Below are 19,376 nucleotides of genomic sequence, written 5' to 3'. Positions count from 1 at the left end.
TATAGAGAACAGACAGCAGAGACAGCTGTGACCCCCTTATATTAACACAAGCCCCCATATCAACTTGAAATGTTTTCGGCAGCTGGAAAAACAACACACTATGATATCTATGTAGCCATTAAAAAGATTACCTTTATTTTAAACCTTGTCATTATTTTGAAGGAAAGGCACCCTGTCCAGCAAACCATAAATGTCACACAGAAATTCCTCAATGCCTAAGCACTCCCATTTGTGCTGGGTGCCTTTTATCTTACGGTGCATTTTCACGACACATTATAAGTGTACATGGCCTTGTGGCCTGTCATTTGTCAAATAGCACTATACAGGTAAAGTGTTGGTGAGATTATAGCTAAAGGGAGTAAATAAGTGAGGGTTGCTCCCTGGACAGGAAGGGCTTTAGCAGAAGTGAGAGGGCCCACAATGCCCTATTAGCCCCAGTGATGTCTAGGTGCACACTAAAGGCTATTACAAATCCCTCTTTCATGCCACCAGAGTGATAATTATAGTTTTCCTATTGGTTTTTCAGCACTAAGCTTAACTCCTGGTCTAAATGTGAGAGGAGAGTGAGGCAAATAGCAAGGACAGACACCACTGACTGCAAAGTCGAATGCAAACAGCAACAGTACGAGCCTTATGACCCCAAATAGAAGATGACAACTATCAGAAAACTCTGATAAAGGTACAAGCGAATTTGTTGATACCTTGCAACGTGGAAGGTTTATTAGTGCTTTTCTACAAAATGAAAATGATCAGGTAAATGAGTCAGCTGTAACTTAAGACAATAAATATTCTAGCTAGACATTCGTGAGAAAATATGACCTGCTTTTGGGGTGGAGGTATTTTTATGGCTCTAGGGGTTAAAACAGAAGGTCCTGCACGTTAAAGGAAAACTCCACCATGGAATGCATTAAATATATAGAAATATTGAAAAAGTGTTCATTCCCAAGGCAGGATGCTGCTAGTGCAAGTTACAAAAATGACTCATGTAAAACTAATGTATCAGGTTCGGTTGCCCTGGAACTGTGACTGTTTTAACCGATGACTACATCATGAGTGACAGGGGAACGCTGTGGGAAGCAGGAGAGATGAGATGCCTTCGTGCACATAATAGCACGGTGAGTCTTGTATTCTCCATTCTTGTTCTTCAACAGAATTAAGTGAGTCTGAAATCAGACCATTGATGCAAGGTTTTGATACACAGGGAACACACTCACACTCAGACAAGCAAACGTTCCCAGTGTTTCCAATGTTCTCAGCAAGTTTTCCCAGTGTTCCCAATGTCCAAAAATGTTCCCACCTCATTCTTCAGTGCCATATTAAAGCCCAATCCAATGTAGAAGCTGTAGAGACAGCAATTGAAAGACTCAATGTTCCAGTAAGCAATGAAGCTGCATTTTCACTAAGTTATGGCAGAGATTACAAGATGAAAAGCACTATTGTGGTATTAGCATGAAAGGTGAGGCTTTGGAACTTCATCTCTGTATGAGACAACGAAGGACATATCAAAGTAACTACTGCAATGTAAACCTTGGAAATGATCAAAGAACAATGATCTACTGGTGGTTTTACTATCCAGTTTGGATCAGTCAGCTCACAGCTTGACCATGTCCTAGACTTAACCCTATCTGGCAAGTGGTAGCTCAGTGGTTAAGGCACTGAACTACTGAATGGAAGGTTGTGAACTCAAATCCAAGGTCTGCCAATTTGCCACTACTTATTGCTCAGTTGTTTGAAATGTAAGTCGCTGTGGATAAGAGCATCTGCCAAATGTAAATGTAACCTATTCATGTATATAACATGGTATTTATGAGTGTGGTTGAGCAAACTAGAATGTTATATGGCTGGCTTAAGTCAAAGCTGCTGCAGTCTTCTTCGGAGGGTTAAAATGACAATCATATCAGAGTCATAAATTTACACCATGAACAGGTGAAGAGAATGCATCTCCAGGGTTGAGCTTCTTAACAGAGACAAGAATTTTAATCCACACTCTACACCTAATCACCAACACTGTAAATTACACTTATCACCCATGTGAACACAATGGACAAGCATTCCAGGTTGCATCATCTTTACCTCTCTATGGAATGGTTAGTGATATTTTAGAATGGAAAACATGGCAAGGCTCAAAGCATAACATATGTCCTCAAGCCTGATGATGAATATTTGCAATGCCTTTGCCCTTACACTAAAGCTGTGGAAATCTTACAAAGCAAGTGAGCAGCTCTGTGATTAACTGCACAGTTAAACACAGATCTTTTAATGTTCATCTCTAATTCTGCATTCCTCTCTTGGTTGTGTGGAGAGCTAGGTCACGTTTCACATCTAAGCGCGTGTTCGGACGGCACCCAGCCTCCATCTCTTGCGGTCGATTCCTCATTCTGGTTCATCATGTCTGCAAGTGTCCAAGAAAGGCTTGGCTTAAATCATATCCTTTCACCTGCAATCCAGCAAAATGCAGATTTTGCAGGTTTACATGCAACAGTGCAAATCTCTTGATGTGGAATGTCAGAGAACCTCTACAATCTGCTAAAAGGACACAAGTAGATTTAGAAAGAAGTATGCAGACTTCAGTTTCAAAATCAGTCAAGGCTCTCCAGACTGAGCCCTCTTTAGTAAAGTGGCTTAGGCAGCTCATTCTACTCCGAAGAGGTTGTGTCTTTGAAAGAAAAGGACAGAACAATGAGAAATGCATTATTCAGTCCATATTCAGTCTCTAAATCGGCAGTCTTGGCCTTGGCAGAAGCCATAAACTTTGTACCAACCTCACTAATATCGATGTAGAATGAACTGTGATAGAATAAGGATAGAGGTCATAACCATGTATAATCCAACTGTGAAGCAACACCGGGAATACCAACAGTACGACTTCAAGAGTCAGAGTAAAGGCTTATTCTAAATGACACTTAATCCCACTATTTGTAAGACATAATTGTATGTCCAGAATGAAGTATCAGTTTTAAATGACCTCTATCGGTGTCAGATGAACTATAACTTGCACTGTGATTTAAAACGCAGTTACAGCAATGAGACAAAGTTTTTAAAAAAAGGCTCTATACACTCAGCTTATGCCTCATTCACTGGCTCTTCTTAACACAAATTTGCATTTATACTGTGCACCATCCAACCCTGAAATTAGAGCATGTGCTGCCAAATATCTACAAAGTCTAATCTAATTCTGCTCCCTTCATCTACACTCAAAAGCAGGTTTGCTAACTAACTACAAATTTCTGAAATGGTCAATGAGTAAAGAGAAAATAAACACAGCACTGCCGGTCACCTTGACAGCAATGTAAATCCCAAACTATAGCACTAAGAATCTAAGCAATCTAAGAAGCACTAGAATCACCATTGACAAAAGCCCACACACTCTTAACACTAGAGCATTTAAAACACAAATAGAGAGGCAGTAAGCTGCTGAGGCTCTCCAGACTGAGGACTCTCTGGTAAAGTGGAATAAATTTAGCCCATTTACCTCTGAAGTGATCTATTCCGGGGAGTATGGAATAAATGAATGAGCAAAATATGTGTCACATCCCCATATCATCAGTTATAGTAAACCGAACAGGGTAAAAGGTGTGAGTGGGCAAACCAAGAGGAAAAAGTACAAAATCTATGGATTACAGAGGCACCAGACCTCTCTGAGGCAAAGCCGGCAATAAACATGGCCCTCTTCAAGCTTTTCATGCAAGTCAATTCGACCATTGACCTAAAGGAACTTGGCCACAGGCATAAAGCCCTTGCTTTCACACAAAGAGCATGCCTAGACTCCTTTCTAAAAAGGCACTGAAACGCAAATGCTACTTCAACGTTAAACACTTCAAATTTAGCATGCAGGCTTATTTACTAAAACTTCAGCAGAGCGAGTTGAGACAGTCAGCAGGATTCTGGCATGTGGCATGTCTTCAAAGCAGGTTATCAAGTCACATCATGTTTAATACACACCCTTAAACATTTTTTCTTTAATTAATTTCCATCAGTAACTCATTTCAAAGTGGAAATTTAACATAGAGTAGTGAGTCGAGTTTTTGCTAGAAAAAAAAAGCTTTACAGTGTTTAAAAACACCCGGTGGTGTTAAAGACCAGGTTAAAAATGATAAAAATGTCTAGGAGTTGTTCAGTACTGGTTAGACAGCAAGTTAACAATACTCAAAAGTGCTCAACAGTAAGGAAAAAGTTGTGTGCTGTCAGGAATTACAATGACAGAAAAATAAAATACTTTATTCAGACAGTTAATGTCACAACTTCATGTTCATTGTAACTATTAATAGCTACAGCTGAGAGGAATCTTAATTCACTGACACTCAGTTGGTTCACACCATTCTGCTAGTTTCAGTTCTTTGGATTTATTATTGTTCACCAGAATCAATTATTTTTTATAGAAAAAAATGTACAAAGTTATTAAACACACACAAAGACAAAAACATAGAAGAAACCCCATGGAGATGAAAGGTGTGTACAAATCAACTATGTTCTGCAAAGAACTTTAATGCTTGGGAAAGTATTGTTAGTGGAAAATGCGAGGCTCTCAACAGGACCTTCCTGTCTTTTCCATGTTCAGGCATCCACATGTGCCAGGTGGGGGTCCTTGTTTGCTGTGATTCCAAAATGCATCGTTTCATTTGTCTATTAAACGTGCCAGCAGGGTGTCCCCTTACAGCTGTTCCCCCTGGGTCTGCTCCACTGCCTCGGGCTACACACACTCAAAAGAGAGGGGAACTGAGCGCATAACAAAAGGAATTGTCCACAAGACCAGGGAGAATGCAGAGTTTTGGACCCTAGTGGACACGAGATTAATGCTATTCTTTCACGCAGCTTTAGATCAACTGTGACAGGTTACCCTGCCCATCATTTGGAGAACTTTAAGCCTCTGTAATGTGCCTTAAGCCTCCAATTATTTTCAAGATTAATGAACGTTTCATGCAACATTTGTAAATGGCTCAGATGCTTCGTAGACAGATAAATTAATCCATGCCCATCCCCCTCTTTTGCATGTCTTATGCATTTTTATCAGTGTAAAATGATGATGTCCACAGGGATCACTTACAATAAAATATTTACAAAAGCGTGTCAGTTTCTCTCTCATAAATGACAGCTGTACACTTAACACACAGGCGGCCTCCTTAATTAAATGCAGGCACCAAGAGTATAGTGGCTTTATAATTCACAATGAAATATGTTAATCCTTTCCACTTCACAGTTTAACGAAAGTGTCAACATAGTGCCAGTAGCTCTGAAGAAATACCAGGTTCTACCTAGAAAATCCAAAGCCAAGTATGTGATAAGATAACACTTTATATGGAACTGATCCATGTAAAATCAGCATCTTGTGCTGATTTTTGTACTGATTTAACTTTTATTAGGACTCTGCACTTACTCACACAGCAGGATCTCGAATCTCAGAGTTTGACTAGACTCAGCTTACATATGTGGCAGGCAGAGAAATGGTTAATCGAACAATTCTATGAAAGTGCTGTAGACCTTGGAGGGGATCTATTGCACTGTCTCTATCATCATGTGTTAAAAAACATCCTCAAATATATCATTTACTTTAAAACAGGAAGACAGTTTCAGCACAACGAGAAACTTTTATTTGGGCTTATAATTGAATTCAGGATTGACTCTCTACCCTAGGCTACTGTCTATAAAACAGGAAAAGGTACTAATAAAACAGAAGCATTGCCTCTTAAATATTTTACAGTCTCCTGCATAATGTCAGCAGACTTAGTGCAACCTGCATCAATTTGTTCCAAGCCTTCTCATTTGATAAAAGAAAACTCTGAAGATGTGCTTAAAGTGTCCATGCACTGCGCAGCGTATTTCAAGCGTATTGAAAGTTCAACAAGTGCAACAAGTGTCCTGCGAGCACCGCCTAGCGCGTGAGAGTGCGTGATGCCCGCGCTTACCTGTCCTCTGCGACGCAGCTCGCGAGACCAACACGCAGAGGAGCAGCGGCTGCAGCCACCGGTTCCACCTGCAAAGGCAGACATACAGCGGTTGTTATACTCCCATCGCGTTGCTGACCCAAAACCCGCTATGCAAAAATGGGAAAGAAGTCGCACACATACCTGTCAGCCATCCCGCTTTCAAAACTCCACACGGAAATCCGCTTCTGTTCCTCTGCGCTCCGCGCGCAACGTCTCCCTGTGCCACGGATGAGCAGCTGATGCGAGCGCCTTGATGAAAGAAAACCAGAGAGAGAGAGAGAGAGAGAGAGAGAGAGAGAGAGAGAGAGAGAAAGGGGGGAGGGAGGAGGAGGAGGAGGAGGAAGGAGGAGAGCACGAACGCCAAAAGTCACGCGCAGGACCCCCTAACCTCCACCGGGTCCTAAAGGGCGCATGAGTGACAATCGTATACTGACTGAAACTTGGCCCACTGATGCGTTGCGTCCTGTGGGGTCCGTTGCTATTATTGTCACCTCGAACATATGTCTAAATTACTTATTTTACAACCTAAATGTTAAAACAACAAGATATTTATAGTCAATTCGAAAATTCCTTTCCACCCTTCAGAAGAATGGGGAAAATCACATCAAGTAATTGTGTTGTATAAACACTACAGTATGCACAATGATTCAATCTCATTCCATTATGAATACTTCTACAGCTTATTTCAAATGAATACAGCAAATTCCAGATCAAATATCTGGTTGCAGGCATGTAAAAAAAAAAAACCCTTTAAAAGTCTATTCTATCTATTTGATCTACCATGTAAAAAAATCAGTTATCATGGGGAACATCCCTGAGATTTTAATACAATAGCTACCAATAGATTCTATATGGAGCAGAAATTCAATTTGAATTCAATTCAATTTTATTTGTATAGAGCTTTTAACATTGTCTCAAAGCAGCTTTACAGAACATAAAATTCAAGATTAATATTAGACAAAATGTTCAAGATTAATATTAGACTTCTGTTTAAATGTATTAAATAAAGGAAGCTGAATGTGTGAATATCGATGACATCATGAATTATGATAAATACCAGGATCACTTGGGACTGAAATTTTCCCCACTGATCAACAATTGTGATAGTAACAGTACTAAAAATAATTTCTTAATCATTTAACATTTTACAGTAACGTTTTTGCTCTTTTTCACCACTTCGAGTATTATTCTTTCTTAATTCCATAAATATGCAATACATTTTCAGTGGGCACTTCATAAAAAAAAACTGACATTCTGTTCCTGTCGATCAGCTTACTTTTACTGAGTAAATATTGTTGCACCCACCCCTGTCCCAGCCCACCCCCACCCACTACCCTACATTTAACTGCCGGGGGCACTGATCGTCACCTGGATACCTTCTTGTGCATGTGCACAAGCATGCTGTGAACTTTCCAACAAAGTCACAAAGTGATTCTGGAATGCAGTATTGACTACGAACACTTTCGTCATTCTCACCTCATGCACGTCCAAGCTAGCAACTGATTCTAATCATCTCTCTTCTCTCCTAAGTGACAGTGAGTGTAATTTTTCATCCCTTTGGAACTCCATGGCTGGTAGCTTGAGTACAGAGCTCACTTCAGTATAGCCCTCATCCCTTAATCCCTCAGTGGGAGAGGTCTGCCTCAGTGCTGATTTTTTCCACATCGCCCACTGTTTGGTAACCAGTGTGCTTCTAAATAAATGCTGCTAGCATAGTTGAGTGGCTCATCCTTGCTGTACTGCTCCCTTTATTTCTTCCTTACTACATTAGCCAAAATGTTACCAGGGCTGGAATCAAGTTCCCACCAATAGCCTCTGAATCATCTCATCTCATGAGTCAGGGTAAGTAGAAGCTGAGTCAGTGTACATTCCCAGGAGAGTGGCATTTATATTCAGAAGTGGTGTCACAGACCTGAATGATGTTTTTTCTCTAGCAGAATCAGTCAATATGTTGGGAAAAGACACACTGGCTCATAACTGGCCTCAACGTCTACTGTACCTATTATCACCTCTGACACCAATTCTGCCCACATTGTACAACATTCAGCAATTAGGTCAAAGAGTCCCGTTTCTGGCCCCATTGAGGCCATGGTTTTCCACTGCTAATCTCATTAGTGGTCTGAACACTTTGACAATTTTCACTCAGAGTAGATCTGCTGTCCCAAATAGATGGAGAGATTTGGCACCCATGAATAGGTAGCCTACGCCTGTAAGTTTGGCCCCATAGAGTAAAGTGCAACACATGAGCTGCAAGTACACAAGCCTTGTATACTCTCAGGTGGAAACTGATCTCCCACTTGTGCTGGAGCGCTTTAAGACCTCTCCTTGGGAGTCCGTACATAATGCCAAATTGAAATTTGCTTCTCAAAATCCTTTGCTGTAGTGATCACCATGTGTGTTTATCTGGTATTCATAGAATCAGTTATATCCAAAATTAGTGATATGTTTGTACTTTTTTTTTCATCCACAGGTAGATAAACACTAGCTAAATCTTTAGCTGTTGAATCTAGCAGGTGTTAGCAATGTGTTTATTTTATTCCTTATTCCTTATTGTATTCCCGATTTTTGGACACGGCATTGCATCAGTGACAAATTAAAACTTTATAATATTGTAAAATATGCCGCAAATTTTACTAGCTCATGTAAAGCTGTGGAAAATCTAACCACTGAATTAGCGCAAAGGCTTTCAATACACACAGCACAAAAAAAATAAAGTCATACAAAGTCAGTGTATAGACAGGGATTATGCTGTAAGTCTGTCATGACAATTGAACCATGGGAAAAACATAGCTGCCCCTTTTGACCGTTTGGAAACAATACATTTTCATCTTCATTTTCCTTTACACTTTATTCTTTGAAGTTTTTTCAATCACATCCTTTTTCACCCAGACAAATTTTCTAGAGCAAGGAGCTACTGTGCTGGTGGCTTGGATTATGGGGAGTTCACTGTGTCTAAAAAAATTTATGATTTATGTAGTTACACAGCCATTGCACTCAGAGGTATGGTGTCTATAAAAAAGGGCTTCAACCTCTGAGGAATGCAAAGTATAGATAAGACCCAAATAAGTTTGAGCCTTGGCCACTTATTTTTAAAAAATACTTACCAATAGGAAATACTTGTAGAGTTTAGCATTTAATCCTGATGGAGTGATGCTAATATGTGTTAGTTATAGAATGGAAATATTTTATTGGAACTTGTATTATTCTGTGCCACTGAATTATGTGAGATATATATATATATATATATATATATATATATATATATATATATATATATATATATATATATATATATATATATATATATATATATGTATATTATCGCATACATTGCTTCCAGTGGTTTCCAGCTGTTTTCAAATTGCTCCTTCTCTGTGTTAATTTAGCATTTTTTGTCAATCAGTAAATTAGCAAGTGCAGTCAGAGAACTTTTTTTTTTTTTAGCTGTTGACACAGTCTGCTGCCACCATCAGGTGAAATGAAAAGTTGCAATGTATTGGCCAGAAGATAACCTTTCATACATTCTAACAGAGAAACCACAGGCCAATGAACAACTTTCCACGGGCCACATTTGTCCCTGGGGCTAAACTTTGGACACCCACATGATGTAAGAGGATGCCAGGTGAGCGGGTACAGTGACTTGCTGACATTTCTCATTTTCTCCCTACCGACTCTGAACACACTTTGTGCTACTGCAGTTGTTTCGGATCACTCAGAGTATCCAAAGCCTGTAAAAAAACTCTGCAAATACATAGCCATCTGAGATTATTACAAAGCTCAGGTGTTACTCCTGGAACCTTAGCATTAAACATGCAAGCAGTATCTTCTGGCTGCTGTTTGAACACGTCTGCATCCCAAGCCAGGCCCACTCTGAGTACATTCCTTTGACAAAGCAAGGGGTACATGTAGGTAGGAGTAAGAGGTTACAGCTGGCTTCTGCCAAATGCATACTGTCATTGTGTGCTGATTATGGATATTAAAACATTATGCTAGGCAAACAAGGTACAGTACAGGAGCTTACATCTGCTCTCAGCATTGCTCTTCTGATGGGAAGGCACAGATGTCCTAGAGGTATGATTACAATTAACATAGTGGCAGAGCAACTTATTAAAGTCTGCAAGCAATATATTAGCAAGTCCAGAAACATAAATAACCTTATTTATTATAATTAATTGTCTAATTAATTCACTTATCTTCAATAACTGCTTTGGATAAAGAACCGGAGAACTGTTAGAAGGTGTTAGGTGTTCATAAGGTGTTAGGTGGGGAATCTGGTTCAGTCTGGGGACCCTGGTGCACCTGGAGGCAGCTATGCCTCCCTTACTGGTTAACTTTCAACCATACTGTGAACTTTTAAGCATGTATTTTAGCAAAGTATCTTGTCTATCTTAAACAAAAAGATACTTTTGAACACGAGTGCACTCAGAATGCAAATATAATATTGTGACCCATGTCTTATTTATTTAACAGATACAATTTAATAAAGGTAAGCCAAGTAAAACTACCTAAAATAACCAATTTATCTTTTGAGCAAACATCCATCCACCAAGTCTCTTACAGAGATGAATTAGAAATGTCTTTTGTCCTGACTCAAAGGTAATGGACACAGGGTAAATGTTTTGAAATGTTTGAAATACTTGAGCTTTACACTGTCAACATGGAAGTCTTGATTTACAACAGGTACATTTCCAGTCTATGTGCTTGCTTAGTCATTTCAAAGCTGACTAATAACGTTAAATAAAACATTCTTGACCTCTTTCTTTCCATTTTGACCTCTTTTATGTGTGTCTTTGGTACACTTATGGCAGTCACATTACCTCATCTGATACATGGAGGTTGAGTCAGGTCTGGCCTTCAGAGCACAGGACCTCAAATACATTTTATTTTTGTGTGTAAAAGTGGCTATAATTATCACTGAAGAATATAAGGGAGAAAAAAAACCTAACAATTATTAGATCAGGGAAATGATTTAGATACTAAGGTTCAGCTTTTGGGGGGAAAGTGAAGTCTGAAACTGTAAATTCTAACCAATAATGACCTATGACCTTGCACTTCACACTCTAACACCAAAACTGACATTTCATTTTTTTTTCTTATGACTGCAACAATCCCATAACACAAACACAAGTTCATGCATGTCCACATATTCACAGAGAATCAGCTAAACAGAGCTGGAGCTGGAGTATTAAGCGCAAGGAATCAATATTTCTAGCTGTTTCACATATTTAATATATATATTTTGAAGCATTCAATAGCCTTAATATATATCTTACTTACTTATAGTCTTGGTTTTAATACCTTGCTTTGATTAAATACATAAATAAATAAATAAACAAATAAATAAATAATATTATTAATTATGCTAATAAAATATTATTGAAAATATGATATATTAATTATCAGAATATTAATTATTAAAAAAATAATATTTTGAATGTTATTTTAAAATGTTACTTTGATCAGTAAATACAAGACATTATACAGTTCAAATATCTTTATATGTTTAGCTCATTTAATATTCGTTTTGTAAATAAACGGGTTGTGAGGCAATATTAGAACAAGTGGTTATTGTTCAGACGTCATAGCAGGTGTTTTCCAGTTCAACTGTGCCTTGGTCTGATAACGTTTTGTTTTTATCAACATTCACCAAGTCATAATGACGTAACATGAAATATGTTAAACCTAGTATAAAGGGCAACCTTAATACTAACATTATCCCACCATATTAAAGGTTATTATTATTATTTCACTATAACTATTTCACCACACAAACATTCATGTCTGCACAAGTGCACAATGATGGATGACTGAAATCCAAATCTGACGGCATAAGAATTCTATGAGTAAATTCACTTGGAATGGTTTCATTATGAAAAGTGGCATTCATGGACCATAACAAAATCCCTGTAATCTTTTCTATTTAGCTCAAAGATTCACCACCAACTATTAGGGGGGAAAAAATGTAACATGTTTGAACAGCTAGGCTGGATGTATCTAACATACAGTATAAAGAGGCTCAGTGAAGTTTGTTTAATTCTGACAGAATATTGTGGTGTAAAACCTACATTTCGTCAGCAGAAACATCTGAATGCCGATTGAGTAGCTCATGAAAATAGTCTTCACTTTATGAACATCTTATTTGAAACACATGTTGAAAAAAAGTCAGTAAAATTTGGTTTAGTTGTATATTCAAAGCCTGATTTGTAATAAAGTGCATGTTAGACTTCTTCTGAATGTCGGTAAGTAAATAAATAACTTTAATAGAGCATCCAAATTTGGTCAAATCGGGCATGATCATGCAGCAATCATTCAGACACCAAAAAGAAAACGATTATAGTTGTAGATTAGTGTTAATGTGCTATAGAGACTCAAGAACACCAGGATGCCTGTTCACTTAGTTTCCTGTTTCAGCAAATGATAATCTTGAGCATGCAGTAAGAAAGCTGGTATCTGAACAAAACATCAGGCCTCATGACTGAGGGTAAGTTGCATAAAGCTGTAACCTGCTTCGGAATTTTTACTTCATACCATACCAAAGTCCAAATTCTCAGACTGCTTTGACATCAGGCAACTTTTCTGTGGCATCTAGGAGGAAACAAGTAAAAGTGTAACACAGACAGTTTAATATCTACTCTGTGTCAGTGTTTAAGTGCTGACTGCAGTATCTACACCAGTTACACTTCTTTTTCAGCTTTGTGTAATTGGTAAAGAGGTGAACACTTGCTGTTAGAAAACAGTATTACAACACCAACATAAGTCTGTAAAGCTTCACCGATCAAATAACTGGTCTCGGATGTTTGCTGAGGACAAGTCAGGACAAAACTGAGCCAGAAGTTAAGAGCTCTATTTACTTGACCACTAAGGCAAGCGGGCAACATGAAAAGACAGCAGAACAAATTTTGGCATTTAAACTAACAGGAAGAAGTGCACTTAAGTTTTAATTTTTCAACTGGGACTTTCCCCAAAGGAAGGAGCCCTATAAACCTGTGTTTTTGAGCATTATCTGCATGGTCAACACCCGGAGTCTACCTGTCCTGTTTCTACACGCTGAGCTTCTTAGCTGTTGCTTCTCATCTTGTGCCATCGAAAAGACATAAAAATTTTGCCAAATGGCTTCACCATTACAGCAGGAAGTTTGGCAGACAAGATCTTGGTAGAGAAAGACTATTATTTCCTATCATTAGATACAGCCAAAGTCATTCTTTTTGTGCCAGCTGATTGACAGCAAGAAAAGCATTAATATTATAGGCGAAGCTCAATTTCTAGTAGAAAAGAAAACAAGACAAATGTAAAATAATACACAAGACATGGATGTTACAAAAAAATACAAGTCCAGTACAGACTATATTACCACACTGTGGTCAACAAGAGAACTGCTGTGAACACGGATCTGCCAATTCCACACGCTACATATTTTCATGTGGGCTTAAACCATCCAAGCCAAAGGTACCTGTGTCTTTCTAACGATTAAACATCAAGATAAATGTATAGCCTATGGTTTAAGCCAGGTTTTCAAAATGTTTTGTCTGCAGTCACATAAATTCCACAAAACCCCACAGATCGAGTTTTATTAACCATTAGGTGTACAGAAATATTCTGTTAATTAGAGCCATGTCACCTTTTAGGAAATTTCCAAAAGAACATCTTCAAGCTTTTCAGATTTTCTCCCTAAGTTTTTGTTGTGGTTAATTCCCAGCACAGCTACCAACCTGGGAAGTCATGTGAAGCTTGAACCATCTGGATCTTTTTGAGCTCATGCTATGTCACAGGTCAGTGTGACACTGTCTGAGACAGCGCTATCAACCCACTTCCATATGTATGAGACATGACAGACACACATTACTGGCTAGAGTTGTAGATAAGGGTGAGAGAGTATGCCATCCCTCTCAGATAGCACAGGCATTTTTGCTCTTTTTGACACACAGAGGGTTGTGGCATCATCAGGAATCAAACTGATGACCGGACAAACTGTTCTGTTGCACCGCATGAATACAATTATGTGCATTTTTGACTCCTTCATCAACAGTAAACACTTTCTCCTGGTCAGGTGGATTATAAGCCTTTTCTAGGAATACTGAGCATGAGGCACAGACACACCCTGAATGGAACAATTTCTTTTAGTGCTGCTTGATTTACAGAGGTGGTGATATCAGCTGAAAGCAAGTTGCCGCAGCCGAGCAGTAAATGCGAATAGACTTGCCCTGGTACTTACACTTGGCTTCGTTTTGAACCATGTGTAGACTGAGAGGTGAAAAAATAAACAAGCCTGCAAAATATATAGCTTTCCATCTATGGAAACTGGGGGTTATGCCAGGTTCTTGTCAGACAAATGGAGTTTATTCTGTCCATCATGGTGAAAGACTTGTCATCAGATATACTCTCTCCAGGATCTAACAGGGGTGGATTCATTTGTTTCTTGAGCTTTTACAAAATTCCAGGTAAATGAGTACATATGCTAAAACCTAAGAAATGGTCTGCAGGATGGTGTCTTATCTACTTTGACATACACTAATCTTTTTAGATGCTGACATAAAGAATGTTAGATGAAGACTCTAAAACCCTAAAGCATTCTTTAATTTGTTCCACACAGAAAACCCTTCAATGTTCTATAAAGCAGTGGCTTGAACACTGAAACTTATGCCCCTCAAGACACTCCACATTTTATCAGTCCCTCCTCACACAATACAGGGATCAAGCAAAAATGCTGACCATTTGGAAGACCCTGAGGACTGCTCTGAGAGCCACTACTATAAAGAACCTAAATAGCTTTTCAGTATTAGAAATGATTTCAAAAGAAAAAAAAGTACCTTGAGGAAACTTAGAACATTCAATAAATACATTTCTCTGTCCTTCAACCAGCAATTCTACCTTGTCCTTTGCGTTTGTTAACCAACGTCCTTATTTTTATATTGTCTTACAATCTATCATATCTCCTCAAGATGATCGCCTGAAAATGTGATGAATTCATCTTTCATGCCCCTTCATGTTTCTTAAGGTACAGCAGTAAAATATGTAACACTTCAGGCAACCGCCTGTGTTTTATGTCTTCGAGAATTACCTCATTTTACTCAATAAAACTGTCCTGAGCCCATTATTTAAGTCCTGTTTACCAGGTAATGTATTAAATATATTTTTAGAACTATTTTTTATAACTAAAGTATTTTGTGGCTCAACAATAGACACGGTCACAAAGCAGCTTTAAAGAAATCTGTATAGAAAATTCAAAATTACGTGTTTATATTTATCCCTAATGAGCAAGCCGGAGGAAAAAGCTGGCAGGGAAAAACTTCCTGAGAAGGAGAAACCTTGAGAAGAACCAGACTCAAAAGGGAATCTATCTTCTTCCTGTTGACACCTGGAAGAGTGATTATAAATAATTTCTCTTCTATAATTATATACTAGACTAATAACATGTTAAATATGTTAACAGAAGCAAACGCAGGGATATAATTAGAGTTGTAACTGAGTCTATCTTATCAAACTTATCTTAACAAAGTTATCAACAGTTAAGTGTTGGAGATTTGAGTGTAAAACTGCTCTGAACTCTTCCTTCATGTCCCATAAAAAATACAGTGGATATACTGAAATAATGTTTCGTTGAAACCGAGTAAAAGTCTATTTTAAATCTCACATGCAGTTAAAGATATATAATTAATCCAAAACCATATACACAGTGCAGACCTCAAATAGATGCTAGATATAATTGGAAGTAATTTTCTAATGATATGTTATTAACGCTTCTACTGCTTCAGTACATAATTCTAAACATATCCAATAGTAAGAAATAATGTCTTTTTAAAATATACAGTATAATTGGCATCCTTCATTGTGACTAGGTTTGTATATTCAATAGAATTTTAACCTTGGTGGAAAAGGAGTTGGTTGGTGGCTCACAGGGTCTTGTGTAGTGCCTAGTGTCCAGTGTTCCCAGGTTAGGTTCCAGATTCACTGCAAACCTGATGACGATAAAACAGCTGCTGAAATTGAATGAATGGTGAACAAATGATATTTAATGGTGCCCATACATCTTGATATCTCTGCAAAGCATCCAGGCTGTTGGAGCATTTTGAAATGGCATTCGCTCAGCGATCATGCTCGACTGCTGACTGCTATTCCCTGGTGGGAAGCTCGGGGCAAACCACTTCATAAAATATGTTAAGTAGAGATGTTCTGCGTATTTTAACTTCTCGGCCATCTGTAGCTCCATATCTCCATCAGTCTGTGGAGAGAAAATGGTCAGTCAGCTTTATTCGAAGCACAGGAGGAAAGGCTACTTCTGATTCTACTGGCAGAGAAGAGGCTGTTTGCTGTAAACAAATGGCCTGAAGGACAGTCAGAATGGGTGGCAGAGGGAACGTTGCCAAGCCTGGATATCTGGGACATGCCCAGGCTGGTCTGACAGAGGCCTGCATGTACAGCCTAAAGTGACTCTCTCTTTTCACATCTTATAGTAACCTTTATTACTCACTTTTAGGCTATAACAGCAATTCATCAGAATTTATAACAGCAATATGTGCATGTGGACTTTAACGTTAAAAAATAAAATAGAAATTAAATATACAACATCGTGCCTATTTTTATGTTGTAATGGAGGCTCCAGCTACGAAGGAGACACCACAAATTTTAAGAATTTAGCACTACAACCTTCGGGAATTGCATGATTTTTTTTTTCTGCCAGCAGAGGGAGGGAGAGAGTAAGTATGGATAGAATGCCAAAATTCTAGTGCATTCACAATAAACACATAAAACTGTTTACCTTAACTACAAAACAGCATAGTGCAATATGGCTCTAAGCATCTTAACAGTACTCATGTTAACTTTTTTTTTTTTTCCATGCTCAAATTCTCAGCATGTGAAAGGAAACAAACTCAAATGATAGCTTTCCACTTGTTTTGGTTTTTAACAGTCGGGTTGCACCTTGAAAATTTTACAGCACAAGTAAATTGATGCCCTGCACATGATTTTTTTCTCCCTTAGACACAGACAAAAATTTATATGGGAAATTCCATCAAAATTTGTGGGAGAAAATAAGCGTCTGTTGCCTTTCGCAATTACATCACGGTGCTTACAAGATCACAGAACACCTTTATGGAAACTTTCATGGCCATGCCAAACAGTTGTATTCCTAGAGAGCTAAAAGTATCACAAAGTCGATATGAAGGGTGTGGGCTTGGCTTTGCCCGGTGAAAACAGTTACTGTAATATGATGTTGTTATTGTGTTAAAACAATTAATACATCCGTTATAAATAAAAGCATCTCGAAATAAAAGCAACTAAACATAAGGTGAATGTTTTTAATTAGCAGAATATGTCATTAAATAGTTTTCTGCATTGATTAAATAAAAATTGATCAACTTTACAACTTCATGATGCTAACAGAGGCTCACTGTTCCTCATGTAATGCTGCTTGTGCATGTGCCCATCATGGAAAAAAAGATAAAAGACATGATGCACTTGGTAATGTCTTTTTTGGCACCTGGGAAGCCTGGGACTGTTGATCCCTGCAAGTTTGTACAAAGCAGCTAGGTTTTCAGCAAACTATGTTTTTTTCTTTTTTTTTTACCAGGACTAAAGTTTTAGAGCTCAGGGTGAGATCAGGTTACTTCCAATGGCTGAAATCAGAGGAGGGAGCGTGAGACAGAGATGTGAGCCTCTAAACAGCTGAGGTTTAAAGACTCATGCTCTTGGTCTCTCATATTCATAGGCCACATGGCACGTGCATAGAGGTCCCGAACAAATTTGAGCATTTTAATATTTTAGTTTGGGCATTTTGAGAGGAAAATGGAGCACAGAATGAGTAATCATATCCAACAGGAACTACTGTATGCAGATTTGTAAATCATCTCTAATTATGTAAAAATGACCAGTAGTCAAGTAACATAGAGGTCTACAGGAGGCTGTCCTTCTCCTTAGGTTTTATTGCAAGGTCTCAAGTAAGCTAAGAAATCTGCTTGGGACAAGCCATCCAATCTATATTTAGCCACCACGAGCAAGTGAATGGAGGGCCTAACTTATCTCCACTGCTGTCATCAGGGCTGCCAGTATTTTTAGGGGACAGCAGCAGCTGCAAAAGCATTTAACGGTCTTCCACGAACAATGACACTTGGGGTGCCTCAAAGCTGAACACCACAGAGGTTGTGGGACTGCAGTAGAGTACGGAAAGAGACCGTTCAGACACTGTTGAGGAAACCTCTTCATACATGCACATGGTTAAGCAAATGCCTTGCAAAATGGACAGGTGACAACTACAAGCAACTGTTGTAGCATAGTTCTAAATCGGCTTTTTATCAAAGCGTGAAAGGATCTACCTCCAAAAAAGCAGGACAATACAGCAGGAAGTGAGTAACCAGGGAGCAGGCCTGCAATTTTACTGGAACAATCAGAGGATTGATTCACAATGTAATTCTACAATCAACCCCGAGGACTGAGGAGAGGTAAGGTTATGGAAGGCTTGTGAAGTAAAGCTTCTCGCAGGTCAGAGGTCAGTCTAATTAAATTAGAAACACAAACAAGGGGTTAATCCCCATCATTAACCTCTTGTTTGCATCTCTGGTAATATTATGTGATTGATGATTGACATATGATGATTTAAGTGTTTTCTTTATATATTATTTCCTTTTTAAGTATTCATTTTGGGAATAATGATATGGATGTGATCATAAAATTTATTTAGCTATATTAAGCTATTAATTACACATCGGACCGACTTGCTTCTGACCACATTGTGTAAACATAACATTAGCAAGTGAACTACTAATGGTGTAAGATGGCAACATTTTAACAAACTGGCAAGAGCTGGGGTCTCATGGGTAGAAGGTTTAAAAAGACATATGAGCTATACCTATTAATAGCTAATAATCTGATTACTAAATTTTTAATCGTACAAGAGGACCAATCATGGCAACATGATAAAACCTGAGAATCACCAGTTAAATATGAGAATTGATTAGAACTAACAAAAAAAAAAATTAGTCAGAATTAGACAGCTTAACTTGCATTTGAAACTCAGGAGGATATTTTAGAGCAAATACATCATTAGGACAGTGTGTGCATGTGTTTGTTTTATTCCTTTTTTAAACAAATGACAAATGAAACTAATTTTGACAATGACATTTAGGGGCCAAATTCTTCAATGAGTCTGCCAGGAGGGGTGTGATCAAGGCAGAGCATATTTTGACTTCAATGCTCTCCCAGGCTGTGTACTCCATTTGTGTGCTGTGTGAGACCTGTGTTTGTATGTGCACGCGTGTGTATAGGGTGTTCTTTGTGATACCTGACACATGCCCTCTCGCAGGTCTTTATTTAGGGCTGACTATATAAAGCACTTTCCTGTTGAATTACAGCACCATCTGTGCTAGCTATCTGTGGTGAGCACCGTTCACATCCAGACTGTTGGCTTTGGCTTCTCACACACATAGAGCAAATGTGTTAGAAAGTTCTAGGAGTAAATAC

General features: G+C 38.4%; 2 protein-coding genes across 6 annotated transcripts in view; one reads left to right on the top strand and one right to left on the bottom strand.

Moving 5' to 3' along the window:
- Window positions 1-6,218, bottom strand: part of col18a1a (collagen type XVIII alpha 1 chain a) — a 79,693-nt gene extending 73,475 nt beyond the window's left edge. Inside the window, exons 1-2 of the mRNA XM_058391467.1 lie at window positions 6,066-6,218; window positions 5,904-5,971 (exon numbers count right to left, since the gene is read on the bottom strand). Coding sequence (XP_058247450.1) covers window positions 5,904-5,971; window positions 6,066-6,076 — 79 coding nt within the window. The 5' untranslated portion in view covers window positions 6,077-6,218. The remainder of the gene's footprint in view (window positions 1-5,903; window positions 5,972-6,065) is intronic.
- An 11,802-nt stretch (window positions 6,219-18,020) lies between these two features.
- obsl1b (obscurin like cytoskeletal adaptor 1b) overlaps window positions 18,021-19,376 on the top strand; it is a 40,154-nt gene continuing 38,798 nt past the window's right edge. For all 5 annotated transcript variants that reach the window (XM_058391701.1, XM_058391699.1, XM_058391698.1 and 2 more), the window contains exon 1: window positions 18,021-18,358. The gene's annotated coding sequence lies outside the window, so the exon portion shown is untranslated. The remainder of the gene's footprint in view (window positions 18,359-19,376) is intronic.

Source organism: Hemibagrus wyckioides, linkage group LG06 (genome assembly GCF_019097595.1).
Source record: "Hemibagrus wyckioides isolate EC202008001 linkage group LG06, SWU_Hwy_1.0, whole genome shotgun sequence".
NCBI lineage: Eukaryota > Metazoa > Chordata > Actinopteri > Siluriformes > Bagridae > Hemibagrus > Hemibagrus wyckioides.
This window is presented reverse-complemented; position numbering and strand designations above follow the sequence as displayed.